Genomic DNA, 25,932 nt, shown 5'->3' with positions numbered 1-25,932 from the left:
TTTTATTCTTTTACAATGGTGGCTTAAAAATAGCAAATTACTACAATTGTCAAATACCATTGTTAAACGAATAAACAGTGGTGCCACGATCACATGCAGGCAATGGACATAATAACGGATTCTAGGCTAGCCCTCCGTTGAAATAATTTATTTTATCGAGCTTTTCAGTTAAATTGTTTTTAGAAATAAACTGTAAAAGAAGCAAAATTAAATCAAACTTTAAACTTTACTTCTGGCGTGTGCCAAAAAAATTAGAGCAATCAAAAAGGGATTAAGTCATAAAAATGCTCCCTGCTGCTAACATTATGCGCAAATATTATGCTATAGTTAGTTTTACTCCTCCAAAACACTGCAATTTGCAGCGTTGGACTATTGGCGGATATCAGCAGACGGTTCCTGTATGTAACACCCATTCGGGCGAGAACTGTTTCCGGATTTATCCCGTGTTAGACTCCACAAAAAACACTTTTGAACAATTAATTACCTCAACCCCATGCTGTGTTGATTGTAGCTTATGGCTATTTTAATTCGATACAAGAATGTGTGCCTAAAGGTTAAAATAAGCTATGGCTTAAAAATACCCACATGTAATTAATTAACCAATTAACAATTATGTAACTGATAAGGGGAACCACAGTGATTAACTATTATAGTGATATAGTTATTACCATTGTTTAATAGAAAATTACAGTAACTACAGTTACATTTTATTGGGTACTGTAGGACGGTTGCAGTTCGCGCTCTCATTTTTTGGATTTGAACAATTTATAAACTTTGGTTTGTGTCCTTTGCCAATGCACATGGCCTTTCTTCTCCCAGGAGTATATATACTGTACTGTAGAAGTTGGTACCTGGTGGTAAAGATTTTATGGTATTATTGGATTAGTTTGCATGCCTTCAATTGCATGGTTATAAGATAAGATAAGATAAGATAAGATTTTCTTTATTGTCACGTTTACAATGAAGTATGCATGAAATTAGTTTGCCAATTATTAACCAGGGACAATAATAAGAACTAATAAGTTAGTAATTTGTATTGTCTTGTGACATGGGGACCCAATATCCTAGGACAGAAGTATTTGCAAAGAAAGGCACTATATACATTAATGATTTAAAAAAATAAAAAAATAGTAAAAAAAATGCTTCTCTATTTGGGATGAGGAGGAGTTTGTAAAAATGGTACTTAAATGTTTGTAACCATCAAATACTAGGATCAGCATAAAGATACCTACCAACTTGATTCTGTTAATTGTGGATTCTTAACCATTGCTTATTTTGTGTTACGCAGAGTTCAAAGCGGACACTTCGATCAAATGAAATTGTATTTTCTTCAAGCAAAAATCTAGAAACGGAATTGGACTTATCATTCTCTTTACAGGTAAGATTCATTAGAAAAACATTCTTGTCTTAAAAAATGCAATTTACAGTAGAAGAAAAATAAAGTAGGCTGATGAAATGTACGTTATCAGTATCTTTGTACAATTTGTAATCTCATCCCAATCCAAATGGAGAGTATATTTGCTTTACGCATTGTTAAATGTTATTTCAAAGTACAACTGTAATACTTTTGTATACTTACAATGTGTTTATTACAGTAACTCTGCCAAAGGAGGTTCACCACTGTCTATATGTCTCTGTCTGTTAGGAAGATTATGCAAAAAACTAAAGAATGGATCATTATTGGAATCGTACATAATAATTTAAGAAAGAGTTGATTAAATTTTTTGATCCTCAAGCTTAAAAAAGAATATAATGGAATTGCCCATAACTGGCCTGTGTATTGTTTGGTGTTCAGGCATGGGGTGGAGGTACAGTATGTACTCTATTGAGTGACTGCAGTTCTAGTTGTAATTTGTGCTGATACTGTATTTTAGAGACAATAGCCTGGTTCTCACGAGAGCCCTAGTATCCAGATTGGGGGCTAACCGTTAGCACTAACCATTAGCACCTGTGTGAGAATGCCCGATCGCTTAGCGCCATCCGTTAGCAGAATCCAGATACTGCTAACGGTTAGCAAGCGCTATCGGTTAGCAAGTTGAGCGCGTTTTTATCATCAACCAATCACACGTACGTGTTTACAATTTCCAGTTTCTTATTGGCCAGTGATTCGATCGTCATATTTTTGGTATCTGGATCGGGTTTTCTCGTATGGACGCACGGCAGCTAACGGTTAGCAGGATCTGGATCCTGCTAACCGTTAGCAGCCATGTGAGAACATAGCCGATATTATATGTTGCAAAATGTTTGCCAGCACAATCAATAGCAATATTTGTTGACTATATTTTCAAGCCCTTCTTGTCTGGTGGAAATGCAAATACTTATATTAGTATAAAGAAAACACTCGAAAGATTGTATTTTTTTATGCGAGTAGTAGAATGACATTGACAGTTGTTTTATTTATACATATGCCAGAAGCTGATGTGTTGTCTATATTGCTGGTATTTAAACTGTTAATTTCATGTTGGCCTCAATATACTGTAAGATTTAAACTTTTAGTATTATTTAGTTTAATACAGTATCATTGATCAGTAAAGACCTAGCGTCAATTTAATATGTAAGCTTTTAAATGTTAAGCAATCATAACAAAGCATCATTATAATACCATATGACTAATGAAGTCGTAGATTCATTAGGGAGACATAGCAATAAATACTGAAGTTTTACTAAGCCTAATTATGCACAAAAAAAAAAAATGAATGAATGATGTTAACAAACAACTATAGTAATAGACAGATGTGTTGTGAATAATAAAAAAAAAAACAACTAAACTTTAACAATACAAAATACTATACTGTACCATACAGTAGTGTTATCAAAGTGAGTGTAAACTCAGTTGATTGTTCACTAAGGGGCCATCCATAATTTACAAAACATACACTTTAGGGAGAGGTTGGGTATGTTGAATGTGTAGGCATAAGTATGAAAGGATAAATCTTATCTCAAAATGATATAAATCAATATTTTTTGTGTAACTCCCTTTCAGAGGGAGAGGTCACAGAAAGGGTATGTTTTGTACTCTAAAGAAAATGTTGAAATAAATAAAATAAATTGTGATAATACATTATTAAGGTGTTTCAAGGCCCCATATTTATTGATAATGGGGGTCTCCCTCACTGTTTTCGTAGATTAAATCTTTAAATATAATATTTGCAGTGCTGTTGCGATGATAGTTTATACTGTAGATCAGTATCTCTCTGAAAGATAAGTATTATGTATACCTGTGTATTTAATTCTGTAAGATGAGGCTGGTTAGAACAGATGTGCACTACAGAAATGTAATTCACGATAGTATGTTGCTATGGTGATGATGATGTTACGCTTTGACTGTTTCCCTATTATAAGAATCCATAAATAAGTACCATAAGAAAACTGTGTATTGCACATACTTCAAACTATTGATAAGTACTTTATGAGGAGAAATTATAAATCTAAATAATGAGTGCATAATGAATTTGCTTGTTTTTGAGCCAAAAAAAAAAAAACAACTACCAAATTGTGTGATTATTATAAATATGTAAGCTTTGGGACTGATATAACACAAGTGCAGATCATTTTTCCACAAATATTTTTAACACTTGTTTGGCCTTTCCTTGATTTTTTCTGTAATTTCAAACTTCAAATTCCCAAATGCTTTAATGCATATTTTTGAAAAAATAAACGAATATGTTAGACATTATCATTACCAATTGTACAACAAAAATATTTTATTGTACAATAATATACTTAATACATGTACTATGAATTGTTTCATTTACAAAAAATAATTCAAAATTTAGATATTTATTAAGTGCTAACTAATAGTCCTAACTACAAAATATTAATTGCATAAACTAGTCTAACTTTTCACACATTATAGGATATAAACTCTATCATGAGGTATTACTGTATAAGTTCATATTTAGCTTATAAACTAAAAAAATAAGTCAATAGATCATCGTTAACTATTGTTTTAAGTTGGTAGATATGTAAAAGTAAATCTTGTTTTTGACATGTTAAATGTTACCTAATTTACATATAGTTGATAAAAGAGCTATTAAAATAATGTTAAGCTATTAAAAAAACCTGTTTTCTTTAAAAGAGTGCAAATTTAGAGGAAGGCAGCTTAGAACCATACAGTAATATGTAAAGTGTTAATACTTGCATTCCGTCCCACTGTTATGCTAATTCCTGGTAAATACCTAATTAGTAATACTGCATCAACAGCAGACCAAGTTACGTATTATTAAAATTTAACTTTCACGATAATCTTTTACAATATCCTAGTGTTCATCGTTTATGTATGTAAAATTTTAATTCTACTAAAAAGATCTACATTTGGACAACATTTAGAAAAACATCCAACAGGTATGTACTGTAGGACTACAGTGATATGTGTCGTCTGACTATTGCCTGAACAAATCATCTCTAGAAATATATTGTGACACAAGGAGGCAACTCCTAAGATTAAATAAACTGTACATTACTGTTTAATATTATTTCAATTTTAAATCACCAATTAATGTTTAGTTAGAAGATATGTACAGTAATGTTACCGTTTATTTCCTTTACCGTGTACTTGCGTATAAGACTCTATGCTTAAAATAGCAAATTACAATAACAAAACAAAGGGTTGTCTTATACGTGTAATTGCAAATATTATATTTTTGGATCATTGTTTGTCTTATGTGATACAGTAGGGCCTACATTGTATAGCACCACCTGATGAAATTAAATCAAACTATTAAAGTCAGTCGTGACGTCATTACTGCAACTCTCAATGTTGTTTTCCTATCGCCCACTGTCCACTAATTTTTCACTTATTGGACGCTTGGCTTGATTTTTTTTAGACTCGTGTGCAAAAAAAATAACTAATTTTTGTCACCACAAAGGTATCGCACACCGCTATTGAAAATTGTAATTTACTTCAAATTCAATATTACATATGAACAAAAAATTCCTTGAATCAGTGAACCCTAATAAACTAAACAAACTATAATTGTAATAGGAATATTCTAGACCGATTTCAGAGACTCGAGGAACTAATTTAAATGTAGGCCTTCGGCCAGGCAGGATGCGGCCTACGCCTCCTCCTCTACTTAGTAGGCCTACTAGTTTTGAAATCATCACACAATTTTACCTGTCTGCACCGACCAAAATGTCAGTGACTGTACTCTCTCTCGAACGCTTTGAGAAATGTTTATTTTTTTGACGAATGTACTGTATCAAAAAAGCATTACAAACAATTTCTTCTGACAGTGACACAGTACAAATTACAATAGTTATTCATTGTATCTGTACTGTACTGCTGATGTGTAGATAACGCATCATATTGCAGCACAAAACAGACAGTATACTGATCATATCACTATAGCAACCGATAAGTAACAGTTGGTTATCAGAACTAAAATTAAAAGACGGCAATTGACTTTATAAAGCAATTAGTAGAGCACGCATCATACACTAGGTGGAAAATTATTATACTTAGGTTTGATTTAATGCATTCAAAAAATTTTTTCAAGCATTAATCTAACCTTCATATAATAATTTTCTTACAGTGTACTATGTGGAACTCTACTAATTGCTTAATAGTGATTTCTATAATTTATAATATATTATTTATGATATAATACTTTTAAAAAGTTTAAATAGAACAGTGACAGTCATACTGATAGTATTTGGTTTGTGTTTCTTAAACATAATATTCATTTGTGTGATTAGCTATAAGTATTTATAATGGCCTTACGTCAATGACCGTATTAAGTTTTAAGTCATTTCTTGTTAATACAGTAGGTGGGCTGTTTCACAAAAGGGATTATTGTTCTAGTATAAGTACTGTATGTAATTTCATAATTAGAATTATGTAGTTATGAGATTGATAAATTATGATGAACTTAAATATGATTCATAAGGAGATGAGATGGGGATACCAGATGGATAATAAGGTCAACTTGCAATGCCTGCCATCATGATAAATCATACAAAACCTGAAATGCTGTCCCCAGAGAATTATTTTGCAATATTTATTATTAATTGATGATTATTATTATTATTATTATTATTATTATTATTATTATTATTATTATTATTATTATTATTATTATCAGTGATGATTATTATTATACATTACCAATTAATACAAACTAAAATTTACGTAATTGCTCTAAATTGAAAAATTTTAAAATGATTTATAATTTACAGGTGAGGTTGGAATTCATGTTACTAGTACAGTATTCAGAGAGATTGCACTTACTGTGCATTAGGATAGTCGGTGTTAAATAGGAATAATAATGTATTTTTTACCCTCAATCGGAGTGACATTCTGACACGTTTCTACTTTAATACGGATTTTGCGAAAGTAGCATAAATTATGCCCAATATCAACTAACTATATAGATTTTAAAGCAACCATGCTAAGAAAATAATGATTACAAATCAAATTTATAAATAAGCATAAGTAGTATTGTGTATTTATTTAATTATTTTGTTAGAAGGGTCTTCAGAGACAAACCAATCCCAAGTCTCTGTTAATTCCTGGCCATCATAAACGTTTGCTTGTTTTGTAATTAGATATGCTAAAGATGTAGTGTCAGTCATGAGCTAAATAAATTCAATTTCATATTTGAATTGTTTTATTTAATTTAGCTAATCGTACAATTATAATCTTGAATGAGAACAAACATTTTCATCAACAGACATATGAATAATTTTCATTTTGCTGTATTCTTTTTCATAGACCTTTGGTATATAAGGAATTTTGATCTATAAATCAGTAAAAAAAATTATTCTTTTCGATATTTTTTCTTGTTGGAAGTTAATAAGGATAATATTTCATCAGATTTTTTAGGTAATTTACAACATGGTACCCTTGCATACAAAAATAATGCAAAAGGTATTAGGATTGAACATATATAATCTTATTGACTTACAGAATAAAAAAAGAGTGCGTCGGTCACTTAATAAACACATAATGCTTTCTAAAAATGTAAAAATCTCAAGATTTCCATCAGTGTAATTGGCTAGGATAAATGTAGGTAAACTTCTTTTGAGATGCAATGCTGAATCAGGTGATCACATGACCATATTGTTGCTTTAAAGCAGATAAAGCATGGAATTGAATTGACACTATTTTCACTCAACTGCTACTGTCCACACCTGTCTCTGAAAGTGTCAAAAATTGTGTAATGTATTTGCATATATTGGACGGCTAATGTCTAATATCTCTAAACTACTTTCATATCCATGCCTGAGGCGAAATTTTTGCTATTTTTAGCATTGTTAACTTGTGTTCTATAAGCTTGACCATTAGTGTGGTCAATTAATATCATAATTTCACTGGTCAAGCAACATTAAGGTTGTATTTCAAGGATGCTTATCATAGACTCTAAACCGGAGCTAAATAGTAGGTTAATTAATTTCCAATGGCAAATATGAAACATTAAGCATTTTAGAACCCTTCTTAACATATTAACACGTTGGCTGCCAGTGACAAGTATACTGGTCCCACAGAGTTTTGCTGAGGGTGCCAGGTACGAGTATACTGTAATTGTCAAAATTAGAGTAACATTCTAGTATTTATTACTTCTTTGTTATACATTGTAGAACCACAGACTCAACAGCTTGTAGTTTGGGGAAGGTACACCTTGCAGGGTTGTCACCAGCTTTTTGAAGTGCCGGTCGGCGATCATTCCGCGTTTTCCCGGGGGTGGGGGTGCAACCCCCCGTTTTCCCGGGGGTGGGATGGGGGTTCGCCGTATTCGTGAAAGCTTTTAAAAACCGAAAGGCCTAAGTAAGTCGAGCAGGCCTAGGCCCAAGGCTAGCTGATGCGATTTTTTTTTTGGCTAGGCCCAGGTAGGCTTAGGCCAGAATTTGAGGAATGCAACAAAACAGATGAAGATGAGACTTACTGTAGGCCTAATTAAATTCAATAGTTGACATGTTTTGTTTTAGATTAAAAAATAATAATGAACAAATCCCGGCGACAAGGCGTCGATCCGACTGTACCCAGCCGCATTGTTTGCCGTAATTTCACATGTTTGACGATTACCACGATGAATGTGTATGTCACTGATTCATGTGCACTCATTTATTTATTTTTTGTCCATTTACACACATTATATATCAATTATAATTAAAAGTGAAAAACTTAAAATACAAAATGAAAGGAAAGTAAAGAAATAAAACATAAATCAGGTTTCGTAAATTTTTAATAATCTTCCTGCCCCGGACCATGATCACATAATAAAACACTTGAATGGTCACGATTTCAACATTAACCTTTGAATGTGTAACCGTGTCATGCCGGCCCACGATGTTCGCTATGACTCAACTGGGCCTAGGCCTAGGCTGTTAAGTTAGCGATAAATAGCAGGGCAGTGCAGTATTTTGTTACAATTAACGTAACCACGGAAACATTTATTGTATTCTTATTGTCTTTATCTATCAATTTAGCTTGTCTATTGTGTTTAGGTAAACTAATTATTTTGTTACAATTTGTAAACTGTTGAATTAATAGTGGTGGTCGGGAGCCTGTAAATCCTGGTCGGAAATGTTGAGTGCTGGACAGGCCCGTCCATCGCCGACCAGCGTGGTGACATCCCTGACCTTGACGATAACATACAAATGACGTATGTATGTTGGTTGTGTTACGTTGCCCTTTGAACATATTAAAAAGTATGTTTGTACTGTACATGTAAACTTGTTTTGGCACATGGAAAAGAACCTTAAAAAAGGGTCTGGCAGTCAACAACGTGTTAATGAAAACTTTTGTGTAAAAAAATAATAGTGTTAGCTAATTTCAATCAATAATAAATGTGCAACTACCTATTTTGCTGTACTGCATTATGCAAATTATTTTTTTATGCTGATGAGGTAAAATTTTTTCCATAGCAACAACATTATAGAGTAGTTAGTGTTTGATTCTGTTAATGTCAGTGAATTTTTTTTTTGATGACTGCATTTAAGAATTATAAAGGTGTTTTAAGATTATAGTTTGTAAGATTTAGAAATGAAAGAATGTATTCAGATTTTTTTAGTTATTGTTGTTAATTTATATTTTGTACTATATAATCCTTTCATATTGCATTATTAGTACATGATTATTTTCATTTTGTTTTGTATGTTCTTAATGTATATAAAAATTTAGTTAATATAGATTATATATTCTTGCACTCAAGTGCTTGAGGATGTGCTATTACAAACCCCAATTATTATTATTTATTACTGTTATAAATATGTTACAATTTATCATATGTATTGTATTAAACATAAATTAATTGCTTTCGAAATTGTTTTTCATAGTACCCACATTTTCTGAAACGAGATGGAAACCGGTTACAAGTTATGCTACAAAGAAGAAAACGCTACAAAAACAGGACAATTTTGGGCTACAAAACTCTTGCAACAGGTGATATTAACATGTCTGAGGTTAGTGTGAACTTTACATTTTACGTAACAGTTTATGTTTGTCTGTAACATGTCTGCATTCTAAAAATATATATCGAGGAATCACCAAGAAACATGTAATTATACAGAATTCCAAGTTATTTTTTAATCTACTAAGAATTTCGTTTGCTTCACTTTCATCAGAGTTTTGAAGCTTTCTTGAACTAGGCACTATATAAGTACAGTACCATGTTCTCCCAAGTACCTTGATGCGTCACATTTTGTGGTACTTGGTACATCCTCTGTCATGCTTGATCCTTGATTGTAATGCTTGGACAGTCAGTACTATGCTTGGCATTTGGCTCTGACAGAATTGGTCAGTGATTGTTTTTTAGACTTTCTAACAGTACAGTACTTGAATGTTCAAAAGCAGGACTCAATGATCCAGATAGTGGGATATTACTTTCAAAAGGGGAAACATGTATCTAGAAAGTAGGGGTGGGAGGACAACCCTCAAAGTTGACTTGATATACTCACAAACATTATTTTTTTGACATTTAGGGAATTTGTTTAAACCATGCCATTTGTGCACAGATTTTTTTTTTTCAAAACTAACAAACTTATAATTAAACGTAATAGAGAAAATTAAAAAAAAAATGTAATCAATCTATAATGATAATAATTTATATATTTCAAATGTATAGTTTCCCATAATAATGTAATAATTATTACCCCTGGTCATCTGATCACCATAATTTAGAGCAAGAGGTTCAGTAGTTATAACCGTATTCAGCGCAGTAGTATGCAACCCAACCAGGTACTCATTCAACTACTGGGTGGAGTGGAGCATGCAGATAAGGGTTCATTCGTTATTTTCATCATTTTCATAATGTTCAGAGATACTCATTTAATTGATCCCCTCCCTTCCCTTTGCAAAAGTACACAGTAATATGATAATTTTGTTCATTTTGAAATCATTTCTTTTTCATAAAAGAGTACATGCTTACACTTTTAATCCCATTTGCCTCTAAAGCATATGTTTTGTACGCCTTTGAAGGTGATGAAAATTATCGTCCAAAAATACCGAACAACTTAAACAGCCTTAGATTTGAACCCTGACCTCTCGATTGGAAACCGAGAGCCTTACCACTGCATAGGATACACAATGGATAATTCTGACATCTAACAGTATTGTAACTAACTACCAAAAATGCTCAAATAAACGCCGCTCTCAAATAAGCGCCGCACTGAACCTGATTTTTTTTCGCTAAGCGCCGCTCTCGAATAAGCGCCGCTGCACTGAAGCCTCCGAAAATTTTATTTTTTGTATTAGAGCATTTACGGTGCTCATGTTACCAGCTGTTAAATGAATTCTTAAATTTGAGCATTCATGAATAAAACAGTTTATACACAATTTGTTGTGTGTTCGATCAGAAATGACTAGAAAATCAATCATAGACCCATGCCAAGGTCATACCAGATTACTGACCCATGTTTTTTAAATATTGATCATTTCATGGAATTTTTTTTCTGAAAGGAAAACAAATATCTAATTAACTAATATTCTCATTATAGACATTTGTTAATGTAATTCTTGTAATGAGAATATTACTAAAACTGCACATCTCTTTTATTGAAGCAGTTCAATATTAATGTTTCACTTGAACAAGTTGTGATGTCAGAATCAAATTTGACTACAAGTTGCTTACTCTTGATTATGTGTGTTTTTTTCGGCTCCTTTTTTTCAGGCTGCCCTGTCATAAGATATATTTATTATTTTTATTACTGTACCTTCTTTGCCTTCTGTCTTGTTTTTAATTTATATATCAAGTGTAACTTTTGAAAGCTGAAATTTTATTTGAAAAAAAATATCTCTTTTTGTATTCGATAGGTTTTGCAAAGATCAAAAGACAGTGAATTACGATTATATAACCAGACCAAAGAAACGGAAAAAGAAGTTGCAGTAGTGAAGGTATTAGGTTTGTCCAGCCAACCAGTGGACCAATTAAGTAAGCGACCGCAAGGTAAGCACACACATTAATGAAATAATAGGAAGTAGGAGGCTATAGCTTGATGGTACAGAACCTTTGCAGAGGTCCCAAGTCTACTGCTACTTCCTTGCTACTAAGCTTATGTTTTTCTACCGCATGAAAAAAATTCTCCTGTAAATTTTTGAAAATGTGAGTAGGCTATTTAATTTTGAATATCAGCTTGGCCTAGGTAAAAACATAACTCAGGATGTTAAAAAACAATCGTAAACAATCACAAATAAGTTTATTCCACTCCCTACCATCACTGTTTATAATGCATTTGCAATTAATTACGGTAGCTGCTGAAAACATGGAATCAAAACACACTTTGTTTATTAAAAAAGTCGATGCGCCCATCCTTCCAACGCCCGGCTTGAGACCATGCCTGCAGTGTGATTTGATATCTAAACAACCTCGTAAACAACACGCCCTTTGACCCGTAAAATACAGGCCTCCAGCTAACTTTTTGCATAAGTTAATTTTATCGAGCTGTTTCATGAAAATAATCATACAATTATTAATAGTCGAAAATAATAAGTAAAAATATGGCTCCAGCGAAGAAACGCAAAAATTCATGTGCTTTAATTCACAATTCAAGAAGTACGTTCGCAACTGGGGGGGCGCACCATCGAGGTCAACGAACTCAACTCTGGGAAAAAGTATACTGTTTGAAAGCATGGATGTCCATGTTGTTGGTTATGCTGTAATATCGGTGAAGAACGATGGAATGGCCGATGTTGAAAGATATTTAAAGGTATGTTGACTTCTTTTTAAACAGTTTTATGTGATTGTGATAATAAATCATACGTTCTACATTAAGTTTTGTGACTTGGAAATGGATGGTTTAGAGGCCTACACTCGTCGTTATCCTACATAGGCCTAAGCCTAGCCGCCTCCTCGAGCCATTTTTTTCCTGTACTAGCTAGGGCCTAGACTAGGCCTAGGCCAACCGTCCTCAAAATACCTTAGGTCTAGACCTCAGTTAAAGTTTATCAAGTCAAGCTACGTAAACCTAGACAAGACTATCGATATTTTAACAAGAATAAAAACAAATTAGGTTACATTCATTTTGAGATAATATTTTCGTTATTTTTTTATGTTTACAGACTTGTTTGCCATGATTGATCTGCATCCAAATTCCGCTCTTCTTTTAGCAGCAAAGAAGCTACTAGACTACTACTACTGTTGAATACAATATTAAACTAACAGATGCCAGAAAAGAACTGTAAATTGATGTAATTAATGATATTGATGTAGTAGGCCCAAGTGACGTAAATAAATGTATAATATTAGACCAGGCCTACTGTACAGATTAGTAGATTCCAGAATTATGTAATTTCATGGTATAATTTACATTGTGTAAATAAAAATGAAAGGAAGAGCAAGTTAACTGTGTGTTTGATCATTGAATGTCAAGTATTTGATATTATGAGTAGTTGAGTATTGGCTGCAACGCGTCACGCGTTGTATTTGCAGGCGGCCAAAGGTTCCCGACAAAATCTCCTGCAAATGGAGTTCTTCAACTTGGGACCCCTGCCTTTGCATCATCCTTGATGCAATCTCTAATTTTCTCCTCTTTTTGCTAAAGAAACAAAGTCTACCTCTAAAACTTGGAAACAGTTTTAAAGGAAATACTATATATAGTTGCTTCCATTCTAAAATTTTGGGGAAAAAATCAAGGTCCATTGGTTACTCATTTCCGGGGCTTTAGGATAACTATTTGAAAAAAACACTAGTAATTGTATATTTGTCCTCATTCAACTTGGAAATTTGGGCTGTGTCCCTGGGGACCCACAGCAGCCGCAGCACAGCAGGAACATTACTTCTCAACCTAACGCTCAACCAACGCATATACAGCACTAGTGTTAGTGTATTCTAGTACAGCTTGTAACTTTCGTCATCCAATGTAGTATTCTCTCAAGTCTATCCGAAGTAAGTTTTGAAATACAATTAAGCAAATATTTGGCTACGTATATTTGCAGCAGTTCCAATTTTTTCCTTTTTGATGTAAGCCATGTACTGCTGATTTCACTTCATATTTGCCTTAATACCGTGGTCGCAAATTTTGATTGCGAGCAATAAAATTGGACCAATTTTTCCCATAACCAGACGCTCCAGCTTACAAAAAACTGCTTTAACTGTAGACAATTATCTTTGGGAATGTCTCACCAGAGCTCTCTATATCAGTTTGGATAATAGGCATTAATTTTTGACATAAATTTGTGAGTAAAGCTGTCGTCTAGTTAGACCAAATGTCTAAAACTAAATAAGTTGTAGTGCTGCTAGGATCCGCGCTAATTTTTGCTTTTTATCGTAGCGACAGTTGACAAGTTTCTTGCTATTTGATAAGCGTGCAAGTCTAAAAAGTGTACTAGATACTAAATTAATGAAAATGTATTTAATTTGAAGGATTTATAATTTAGCTCTGCAGGGCTTAGAGATTTCATTTAGGTGACTTTCTTTTTAAATCAATGCATGGTTTGGTATTCAGTGATTAATGTAATCATGACTGCATGCTGTAATTAAGATGCTATGTAGTGTGTAGTCAGAATGATAAAGTTTGCCAAGATGTTTGGGAATTTTGGTAACAAGCTTTGTGTACTCGGCCATCAGAGTATGCTAAATGGTCCCTTCCAAAGGGGATAGCAATTATAATTAGTTAATGAGAGAGCAGCTTAGCTTATTTGGCTAAACTGGCGGTAATCGACTAAATCAGCGGTAGCCACTCTAACAGTATGTGCGCTGAACCGTGGAGATCTCTCTGTTCCCAGATTAATTCCCATCGCTGCTCTCTTTGTGTTTCAGCTGGAGGGCTAAAATGAAAGGTTCAGTAGTGCACCATCTTTTGGACATTAATGTTGTTAGTCCCATGTGCAATAATATTGCCCATATTTGCATTTTAAAGAATACACTACACTCTTCGAAAAAGTGTAGGGGATTGTCTCCTGGTGTACTGCATAATCGCCACTAGAAGGACGCCACTGCATATGGGTTATCCTTGGTGTTTACAGGGAATAAATCCAATCCATTTAACTTTGTGTTTAATTATGAAGATATATTCATAATTTTTTTTAATATTAATTTTTAACCAAACATATATTTTTTTCAACAAGTTTCATAACTGTCTGTAGGTTTCATGCCACGTTAAACTTATTCCTTCAAATTGTGTATATTTCAAATTAATATATTGCAAGGTAATCTGCTGTTGTGATGAATTAAATGGTGGAATTTCGAAAATTAATGTTCTATTCTGTAATTTACGATTGTATCTATGTGAAAAGATATTGGTATTGAAGTACATGTCATCTACAAACATGCTACTTCTTATACCTTAATTACAGCAGGCAATCGAAAGATGAGAGACTAACAAGCCAAGATTGGAAGGAATAAGTTAGTGTAGAGCCTACCATGGAGCCTACAGACAGTAATAATAGTGTGGATACTTGTCTGCTGACTTGAAATGTATTATAATAGTATGAGAGGAAGTACACACAGTAATTAGAAATATGAGATAAGCTGGAAGAAGTAATTCCAGTTGCCATTCTGAGATGTGCTTGTACAGTATGATTGGTTGCAAATAAGGACAATATGTGACAGAAATGATAATTATAGTGACAACATCTCCCAATTATTATTAACCTACCAAATATGTTCTGTCTATTTTAGAATCACAATTTTTGATAACCTTTTTAAACTACTAAAACATTTAAAGTTACATTAAAAATTCTTGAAAATAATATATTTTGAATCAGAGTGGAAGAAAATAAAGCCAATAAATTAGCATAATTTTCTTTTAAAATGTAAGAAATATCAATCATTTTTTTTTTTGCATATAAAATACACCACTGCCAATGACATCATGAGTCTGTCAATGTACCTCCTAAGCTGGAAGCGCTAGAGGCATTAATTAATATACTGATCTTAATGCAAACTCTCATGGGACTGAACTCAATGCATACAATATGCAATTTTTACTTCTGATTATGAAGACGCATGATTAGTAGTTTAGCTAAAAATAGACATTCTAGTTTTGAGTTAATCTAACTTAATGATATAATGTACTGTGGTCATGTGGGATAGAGACTTGGTTGCTGTGAGCCAGGTCCTGGTCAAATATTTTTGTCTGCCATGATTGGAGCCATTATAGCAGACTAGGATGATGACCACTGGAGTAAATTGGAACTTTCTGAATTTGCTTTCTGCAGCTTTGTAAAAAAAAAACATGTTTGCCAGTCCATAGGTAAATATGCAAACCTACTGTACCAAAGTTGAATATTCAAGTAATATATACTTATAGAGTAGAGGTCCTCACCACCACACCTACCATGGTTGGTGCTCAGGTCAGAAAATTTTGTGAAGAATAATAATACTGTACCTCTAGATGGCAGTAAATGAATACTGAGAACAGGAGCAGGGGAGATAAAATCAATGGACAAAATGACCGTTTTAGGCAAAATCTATTTTAGGGGCGGATTGCTATAAAACAGTCTTAACTGGTAGTCTTAACTTCTCGAATAAAGCCGGCTTTATCACTTAGACAGTGTTACTAAAGTCATTCCTCTATGACCATTGCTATGAAACAGTCTTCCCTACCGCTTTGAGTATTGAAACGCAAACAAGCACTCCCTGGTAACATAAGATTGAGGGCGACGTCATGCGTGCTCGATGCACGCAAATGTGTCGAAATGAACGTAAATAAACCTAGACCTATTTTTACAGATGTTGAGGAGGGTGCGAAATATTCGTCGTTCCATTCTTCAACTTTGACGATCTAGGCCTAGGTCTTGCCATTGCACTGTTGTATTAATCTGCAGAACGCCATGATGAAAATGATTTAAGACTGTTGTAAGCCCCCTCCGAGTAGGCTTTAAAATTTAAGACGGCTAACTTGTTAGACCGTGGTTAAGCAATGGTCTATAATCATAGACCAGTAGTGACGTCATGATTATAGCCTGCTAACCGTTAAGACCGTCTGAAGACCACTTATAGCAGTCCGCCCCAGTAGTACATTTATATGGTAAAACTGAGTATTCTACTATAGTTGTATGTATGAGCCTGTGAAATAAGGAATATGTGACTTTTAAATAGATTTTATAAGTGGCATGGGGAAAATTTTTTTTGCATGAATTTCATGCTGAATGTGGGGCATTTGGTAGGTCTGATCTGTAGCACTGTAGAGGAAGAGTAGTAGTAGGCCTACAGTTTATGTATCTAGAAACTAATTGTTATTTTAAATACTGCAGTATTCACCTTGTTTTGTACCCGACGCTTACTGTTAATATCTATGCATATTTCCAACACTGACGATTAATAATTTAGTTATAATTTATAATCCCATTAACCTTTATCATCTTTATGCCTGCTTGTTCTGTACGATTCAATCTGAATGAGATTGAAAACAATTAGTGTTTCAAAAATCCATTGTTTATGTCTGCATTTGACAACAATTCAATGCGAATCAAAATGAAAACAGTGAATGGTATTTCAAATCTTTTTTGATTAGTGAAAATACGATCAGTACTCCAGCTAGCATCTATTTTTGTTTCATCAACATTTACAAATTGAATAATACCCGGGTATTCAACCTTTTAAAGCTGGGGGCCAGTTCAAATTGTTGAGACCAGCGGCTTGTTTGCTTGTCTATTTTATACTGCATGCAGGCTGCTAACCCCCTCCCCTTGGATATTGTTGTTTAAGGACCCACAAAGAGATTGTATGTAAACTTGTACGTTTGTAGGACACATTTGTTTGTGTGACAAGAGGATGTTCTGATTGTGCAGTTGTAAAGTTTGATTGACACCCTAGAAAGGTCCATGGTCTGTACTGATATCTTTCAAGGATTTCTTTTTTTTTTTCAACAGAACTATATAGTACTGGATTGAATCATTGCAAATTAGTCATTACTGTATAACATTCATATTAATCCAACTATTGTTCCATTCCATGAGAATTTCTGATGATCATGATCGGTTCTTTAAAGGCCAACTCACACAGCATCGTAGAATGCAGCCCAACGTGATTTTCGTTGGGAGAGTCTCGAGTCTAAACATGTCTACTATTCTACGACATGGGTACCGCTGACACTGTCCCATGATGAATCGTTTAGCTCACTTAGACAGGATGCGAGGACAAATCGCATTGGGCTGCGTTGTATGACACTGTCGTATGTAGACCTGTTCCTAAAAGTACTTATACTGTCATATTGATATCATATAATTTACATAGCTTGTATTTTTCTTTATAGATATTATTGCTGATGGTGCATACAATGAAAGTGATGATGACGATGATTCGTATTATTCAGACCAGGATAATAGTGACAGTGGAGAGAATCTTGAAACACAGGTAAGAGGATCAACATGTGGTTTTGAAGTAAAGATAACAGTCTTTACTATTATTGATAATCCTCTATTATAAATGTCTTCAAACAAAATTACAACATATGCCATATTGTGTTTCTGTATAATTAGGCCTACTTTATTGTTTCCTTGTCTATTATTATCTTTAATACTTTGAAGTACACTTTTGTTAAAACATGACTGTACTGTATTTCCTGTAATCACACCAATGTGTTTATTCATGTCAATGCATTATTTTTTTTTTCCTTTTGAGAATATGTTATTTAGAATCTATAAATCTGAACAGGCCCCCAGCTAGGATATACCTAATTGGTAAAATCTTCAAACCCCCCAAAAAAATATTCAAGTAGGCCTAAAACATTAAATAGACCTATTTGCTTGTCTGTTGGATATTGGTTGCTAAGGTCTAAAAAATAGACAGTGTAAACATATGTAAACATGACTGGCCCTGTTCTGATTGGTCATTTGTTATGGTCGATTGACACTACATAAATGTTCATTGCTTTAACAGAATCAAATGTGATAAACATCAAATGAGAAAGTTACTGCAAAATGATTCATTTACAGTTCATTGATTTTTTTACAATAAAAATCTAATTTGATTATCACCCAATGATAGATCTATGCTGTGAACAGTCATCAATTACTGCAGAGGGAAATGTTTTCAATTTAAAAGCCAAATAGTGTATTTACTGTACCTAAATATACAAACAAAACAGTTCAATATGAATTTTAATTATAGGTTATCTGACATGGTCTTTTATTGCAAAATAATGAAAGGAAGGTATATTAAATTTTAAAAATCATTAACATTATCTTCAATAATATTAATATTGAGAATTTTTTTATTACCTGTGTAATTTTCATAGTGGTTAAATTGGATTTCTATCAAAATTATGGCAGTTTCTGTATTAAATAATTATTATTTAGAGTTAATAGAATGAGTATATTATTAGATACATATTCAAATATGGTAAGAATATGCAGCTTATATATTAAAGTAACTTGCATAGTCGGATTATTCATTACTTGAATCTTGCTGTCCATTAGGTGACTCTTGCGTCATTTACCAGCAATGCAGAATTATTATTTGAGTGTAGCTGATTGTAATTGTTGACTTGCAATTTGTTAATAATATGGGCTGCTTAGCAGTCTGAAAGGTAACAAACGTTCAAAATTTGACCATAATTTATCAACTGTTTCAACTATAGCCAGATTTGATAATGCGTTTGAGTGTTGGTCCTAGTTTTTAAGTGATTCAGTTGATACATTAATTCAGATTCATTCAACATAAAATGCAAAGTTCATTATTTTAAAAGCTGTGACATTTCATTCAGCTAAAATTTGAATGTAAATAGTGAGTTCTTAATCTCGAGCATAGAGTTTACAAGCAAAAAGTAGCAAATTATACTCAAAGTGATTTAAAAAAAAAAGAAATTTACACATGATATTTCATAGTTTGTTCTTGCTAAATTGGAATTTATTTGCTATTTATAATAATTTGTTATGTATTTTTGGTGCAGTATAAAAATTTATTATTTAAAAGAATTTCAAAATGCACCTGTTAAATGGCAACAAAGATTTACTTTATCTCTTATCATACATTAACATTATGAAATAATATGCACACTGCAAAACAATAAGAAAAGCCAAATTGATTCTGAGAGATAGGCAACTAAGATGTTTTTATCTCTAAATACATATTCACATTTACATAAAATATTATGCTCACTCCATAAATCCTTCTAACATTATCAGGACGTTATAATAAATTATTACCTTTCAGGGTTTGTTTGATTTATTCTCAAATTTACCCGCTTTCCTTACTCTGCAGTCTTGCTTTGTCATTTTATAACAGACATTTGTCCTTATACAGTAATTTATGAATATAGAGGGCAAGCAAAAATTACCATCCTACATTTCACTTTTGTGGTGGTTGATAGAATGTAAAACAAAACCGATAGTAAAGAAATGATGGGTAAACATGTTTATACAGTAGGTTAAAAATAGTTTACAGGTTTTAAAATAGTGGGTAAAATACATATTTATAGTGCATAAAATTGCTCTTCATTATTATCTATAATGTTAATATTAATATTACAAATTGTTTACAGGTCTACCTGTAATTAAAGATCTTTCTAATGAAAGATCACCTGAACTTAAAGACCACCTTTTTATAACCTCAAATGAATACCTAATTTTTTATGTTTTCTAAATGCCTGATAAAGACCATGAAAACCCCAGTCCCAAGTGTGGTCTTTACTTGGATGGAGGGAGACCTGTATTATAATTCTATAGCATTTTTATTTTGTTGAAACTGCTAGTGCAAACTGTTCAGTTTACTTTTATATACAGTAGAACCCCTATTAATAGGACACCTTTGGGACCAAAAAATGTGTCCCCTTAAAAGGGATGTCCCCTGAATAGGGGTACTCCTATTTAGGGGACACTAACCAAAAACGTAAAATTTTCCCCTTAATAGGGGTTTTTGGCATGTTTTCATATAACGATGACATACATTCTTTATAATTTTATTTTTATTGCCATGTAATTATAGTTTACAATAGAATTAGAACTTTGTAGCAATAATTTGCAATGCAAATATAATTCATTTATAATATGAAATCAGCAGAAATGTAATTAAAATATGTTCCCAATTCATGATGCAATGTTACTGACCAAATATTCTTTATTTTTTTTTTTAAATATTGAGCTTTCTATTTGATGAATATAGTATGAATAGAGTAACGACTTGGAATTAAGGGTGCGAGTTATGGTATGGATTATAATGTTATATGAAAGTACACGAAAAATGAAAAAAAAAAGAAATCCTCATGGTAAAGGGTAAAAAAAGATTGGCACGAAGTAACACATGCAGTAGGCCTATACCTATATTAACTCTTAAGTATTCAGGGGAGAAAATTCTGGTCTATTGCTCAAAATGTGTCAAAATTCAAAGTTAAATGAATATGTCTTATTTTGAGACTGCTGTAATTGTTGTGATACAATGAAAAAAAAATTAAGTGTCCCCTTAATAGGGGTAATTTGACCTTTTGGCACACTCAGAAAGTGTCCCGTCCCCTTAGTAGGGGTGTCCCCTTAATAGGGGTTGGCTGTAGTGTTAAAAGATATACTGTATTGCCCCTTGTTTCACAGAAGAGTGTCCCCTTAATAGGGGTATCCCAAAGGAGGGGTTCTACTGTATACAGTAGGTCTATTTTGCAATTTACTTATTTATATATTTATATTTATCATATTATCATGAAAGAGTACATATGCCTACACTGCCAACCTCCTTTCCCCTAAAGCAAATGGTTTGCACTCTAGTAATCATGCTGAAAATAGTATGTGGTCCCTTATTGATTATACAACAGAAATGCTGTGCTTGAGAAGGTGGCCTTTATACGTAAGAAATATTTATTAATGTTTAATAGCTTGTAGATATTATCTACTTCATTCCCTCTTGTACTATCTGTGCAATTTCTGATAACTGCATACAATACTGGTTGCCTATTGGATTATGACAGTGATCAATGCAGCCAGGAAAGTCAAGGCCATCAATTTATTACCATGCTCATATTTTTGTTAAGAGTCCTACTTCCGCTTTGATATTCATGTCATTTTTTTTGGGCCAATTAGTAGGTTATTTATGTCATGCTGGGTATTGAAGTCTAATTACGAAGTTTGATTTATAATAATTATAATTTATTTTAGAAATATTATGATATACACTAAATGATGCATCTTAAGGTGATTAGGTCATGGATATTAATTAATGTTTTCAATACCAGTTTTATGGAGTGATTACAGAACTGGGAATTCAAAGCGCTGTCTTTTGCTCTATAAAAATGTTATTTATTATTATTATTATTATTATTATTATTATTATCATGGTGGAAATTCTGATGTCTGATTTTATATGTTTCATTTTAAATTTATCAATAATTACTAGAACATACATTTTATTATTTTAATCAAAATGATATTTTTTTATTGCCATTTATGCAAATTAGCCAGTTTCAACAGGTATATGTAAATATAAATTTAAGTAAAATACTCAATTGACCTTGGAAACTTAAATCATTTGGTATTACACTTGTATCATCTTGATAGTAGATTTTAGATTCGCATTAATTGGCTAAAAAAAACTTGATACAATACTTCCATCAATCAAAGTCCGAGATATTATTATTATTATTATTGTATACTTATATAGCGCATATCAAACTTCTCTATGCGCTGAACATTATTACCCCGGATAATTGGATCAAGTACATATGGAACACACACTCAGGCCCCATAGGGGAATTCCATAATGTTGCAGCTGTATTCAGCGCAGGCTGTGTTTGAACCTACCAGGTACCCACTTTTACTCCTGGGTGGAGAGAGACAACCGTAGATAAAGTGCCTTGCCCAAGGACACAAGCGACTTGCACAGCGAGAGTTTTGAACCCCCGACCTCGAGGTTGGGAGTCCAAACCACAACCACAAAGAGATAAGATCAGTATAGCATCAATTATAAGGCACTTTGTGATATCCACTATTCTATTACCCTTTTTGCAGAGGGATGGGAAGGGGGGTTGGAATAAATTGTTGGAGGGAGATCTACATAGTGTTTATCTATTTTTTCTTTTGCTTCAGCTGAGGTTGGGAAGGATGTGGCTACATTTTGTTGTGTAAGGTTGGAGAATAATTACATCAATAGAATTAGAACTAATTTCCGAGACGACGATAATGATAGTTTCCAAAACGAATTGACATTTCGTTTTAATTTTTTTTTTTTATTAATGATGTCAAGTTTGATTCTTGATTAATCACAATGGTGCAGAATTATGGTTACTCGGTTTTTTATTGCTCTGTTTCTGGTATGGGTACACCACAGAAAGAGAAAGTAACTCAGTGGTGTAGAAGACTCTCTCTCATCATCAGAATTGATCAGTTGCCAGTTGCTATGAGAGTTTACAATATCTGCAATGACCATACATTTAAAAAAAAAGATATACCAATCGCTGGGGACAGATATCGCCAAACTAACAATTTGTTGGAGACTGGTCTGTTTATATCCCTCCTCCATATGAGTCGCTAGTTTTTTTTTGTCTATTCTCCATATTTCTCCATATTTTCTCTCCACCCAGGAGTTTACCTAGGAAGGTTGAAGTGCAAAATGCACTGATTTATCTCATGCAGCAAACAATTGAATACTCCCTCCATAGGCATTGTTCAAATTACTGGGGTAATAATGTGGAGTGGCGCTCTAAGGCTTTAGTTGCGTAGAGCGCTGTATAAATATCGACATATTATTAAAGTCACTTGAATTGATTTTAGGTGGTGGCCCCAAGAGTGGCAGTCCATGAAATTGATTGATAGACACTAGAGAGGCAGTGCATGAAATTTATTGACCATCATAATTGCATTTATTGCTGAGAAAAGGGTATATTGGAACATCAACAGAGGAACTATATGGAACAACGAAGCATAAATTAAGAATAAACTGCAATGCATTCTGTTATAGGATCATTGCATTTTAGGCCAAATAATAAAAATTCCTTGTTTCCCGTCCACTCCCTCACCATTTTTTGGGCCTGCATCAATTTTTTTGTTTTTTTTGTTATTCTTAAAAGTTCCCTCACCAACTTTTTGAAAAATCCAGGATATTTTGTTACTTGGCCTTAGCAAATTGTCTCATCATTGCCCCTCCGTTTCCTTTTAACTACAACGCTGGATGGTGTAATGCAGTATCTAAAGTCTCACAAAATTATATGTAATATAAAAAGTAATTATTACAGAACCAATATATTTATTTGCATAGCTTAGAATACAGGGAGCTTGGGTCTTTATTTCTTTGCACACACCCCTGTACATCCATGGGCCTACTATCTTTGAAGCAGTATGCTACATACTTTTAAGAACCAATTTGCAACAGAATCAATTTGGTTCCTTGATCATAAATTGACAACTCCTAACTATTACTGATTGTGCCTTTCATCTGTTATTGATACCTTCCCATAGACCACATGACAGCCACCACACTGTGTCCATAAAATGAAGACAATCTACCATTTATCCATTAACAGTAAACTGTTTTTTTTTTTTTGTTTTTTTTTTTAAATATCGCATTTATTGATGAAATTACCAGAAGACTTCCGTATCCTTCCTTCTTTGCTATAGTACAGGGCCTCGTACATGTATGTGCAGACAGAATGTGAAGTTACTCATTGAACATTTATTCAATTGGAGGAGTAAGGTCACCTACTCACCATGTAAATATATTCAATGTTAATTCTAGCTATGGCATTCAGAATACAGTGTAAATTGATATAAGGTATCTAAGCAGTTTCCACATGTTTCAAAGAATGTTTGTACAACATGATCACAGAGCCTTGCATTCTAGCTACAGCTAACATAAATCTCTGATCCCTCTATAACAACAATACAGAAGTACCAAAAAAAAAAACAAAAAACAAAAAACAAACAAAAAATATGCTGCTGTATGTTCATATTAATTGAAGTGTTCCATATCAGGTCTTGAAATAGGTTATTATTATTATTATTATTATTATTATTATTATTATTATTATTATTATTATTATTATTACTTATCTAATTTTAACTGGTAATTCCATGGTAATCAAGATTCTCATTTTCGGTTTACAGTGTTTATTTCTTGTTTGGTTAGGAAATGGTGATCTTAATTAAAGTATGGTGGCATGTTGTATACAGTAGTTTCTATTTGTCGAATGGCACTGGTTGATCAATAGTGTCTTCTGTTTTATACAGTACTGTAATACATGAGAATTAAGAATGTTAAAATAGCAGTTGGATATATTTAATTTAATATGGAATTATGGGAAATAAAACCTAGAATTAATACAACTACTATACTAAAGTTTCAAAATATGCAACATATCTGCAAATTATTATGGAATAGGTAACATACAGTATTTAATTATGGGATGAGGGTTTTAATTTCAAAGAAGAATATTATACTATATAAGGCCCAATAAAACAAATAATTAATTTTCAACACTTTCGCAATTGAAGAAAATTATTTTTTTTTTTTGGAAAAAATTTACGGTAGTAGTTAAGTAGAATTGTTTGTATTATCTAAATCATGTTTTACTTTGAATATCAATGCAGGGCTTGATTTGGTACTAGTCCATCGTACAATGTCTAGTAAAAATTTCTCTGGTGGTAAACTAATAATATTTTTATAGTGCCTAAGTGTTAGATACAGTAGTAGGTAAAACACTGAATTACAAGATTTAACATATTAAATTATCTGAAGGTTAGAGATGAATATCAAGCTTTAGTGTTAAATGAAAATGGAATTGGAATTGGAGAATGGTATCTCATTATGGATTTTTAAAAGAGTTGTATTCAGGGATGTAGTTGTGGTGGACAGGCCACCATGCCCTGTGCTCTTCCCAGTACTGTATAAAACTAATATCATGGTCTTGCACTCACCATTATTAACCTCCTTGCCCATCCAAATTCCACTTTATATTAGAGTATAACAATGTTATCACCCACCCACCCTTAAAATATCTACTACTACCTACCCTTAGTTTTCTACAGCTATAATCTGTGTATATTTACTTATTTATATAATGTTTGATGTTTTAATGTCAAATGGCCAAACAGTTTGACTTACTGTGGAATAATAAAGTTTTATTGTGTTGTATTGGGTTTAGGTAAACACATAAGAATGATATAGTCTGCTATTGGGGGATCATATAGTATGCTTTAATTTTAACCTTGCATTACTTTATCACATCAGATCAAATTCATGTGTTCAAAAGCAATTTAAAATTTTGTCTAAAATTAAATCACATAAGATTTAAGTCAAAGTTCATTAAAATATGTTACAAAAAAGATATATGGTTGTAGGTTATTGTTTATTCAGCTTTATTAATCATATCAGCTTCATTGTCTTCTGACTGTTCTTACTCTACTGATATCTATTGAGTGTTTTCAATTTGAGGTCAATAATTATTGTTTCAAGGTTGCTATTATTAGTAGTTTATAGTAGATGTATCATAAAGCAAATACAATTGTACAGGATATTGCAGCATAATTAAAATATAATACATATTGAAGGGAATATATGAGTTGAAAAACTACAGGGTAACCTACAATGTTCCATCATGTCCTTATTTAAAACACTGTATATGTACCTTCGACGA

General features: G+C 32.7%; 1 protein-coding gene across 4 annotated transcripts in view; it reads left to right on the top strand.

The window, feature by feature from the left end:
* The window catches only part of LOC117109665 (phosphofurin acidic cluster sorting protein 2-like), a 76,406-nt gene that overhangs the window by 25,920 nt on the left and 24,554 nt on the right, over positions 1 to 25,932 (top strand). For all 4 annotated transcript variants that reach the window (XM_033252050.1, XM_033252049.1, XM_033252051.1 and 1 more), the window contains exons 3-6: positions 1,289 to 1,378; positions 9,277 to 9,402; positions 11,252 to 11,384; positions 17,635 to 17,735. In XM_033252050.1, the coding sequence (XP_033107941.1) occupies positions 1,289 to 1,378; positions 9,277 to 9,402; positions 11,252 to 11,384; positions 17,635 to 17,735 (450 nt within the window). The remainder of the gene's footprint in view (positions 1 to 1,288; positions 1,379 to 9,276; positions 9,403 to 11,251; positions 11,385 to 17,634; positions 17,736 to 25,932) is intronic.

This window comes from Anneissia japonica, unplaced genomic scaffold (assembly GCF_011630105.1).
Source record: "Anneissia japonica isolate Jap-2015-1 unplaced genomic scaffold, ASM1163010v1 scaffold288038_len354873_cov157, whole genome shotgun sequence".
Taxonomy (NCBI): domain Eukaryota; kingdom Metazoa; phylum Echinodermata; class Crinoidea; order Comatulida; family Comatulidae; genus Anneissia; species Anneissia japonica.
The sequence above is the reverse complement of the archived record's forward strand: the minus strand, read 5'-3'. Positions and strand labels throughout refer to the sequence as shown.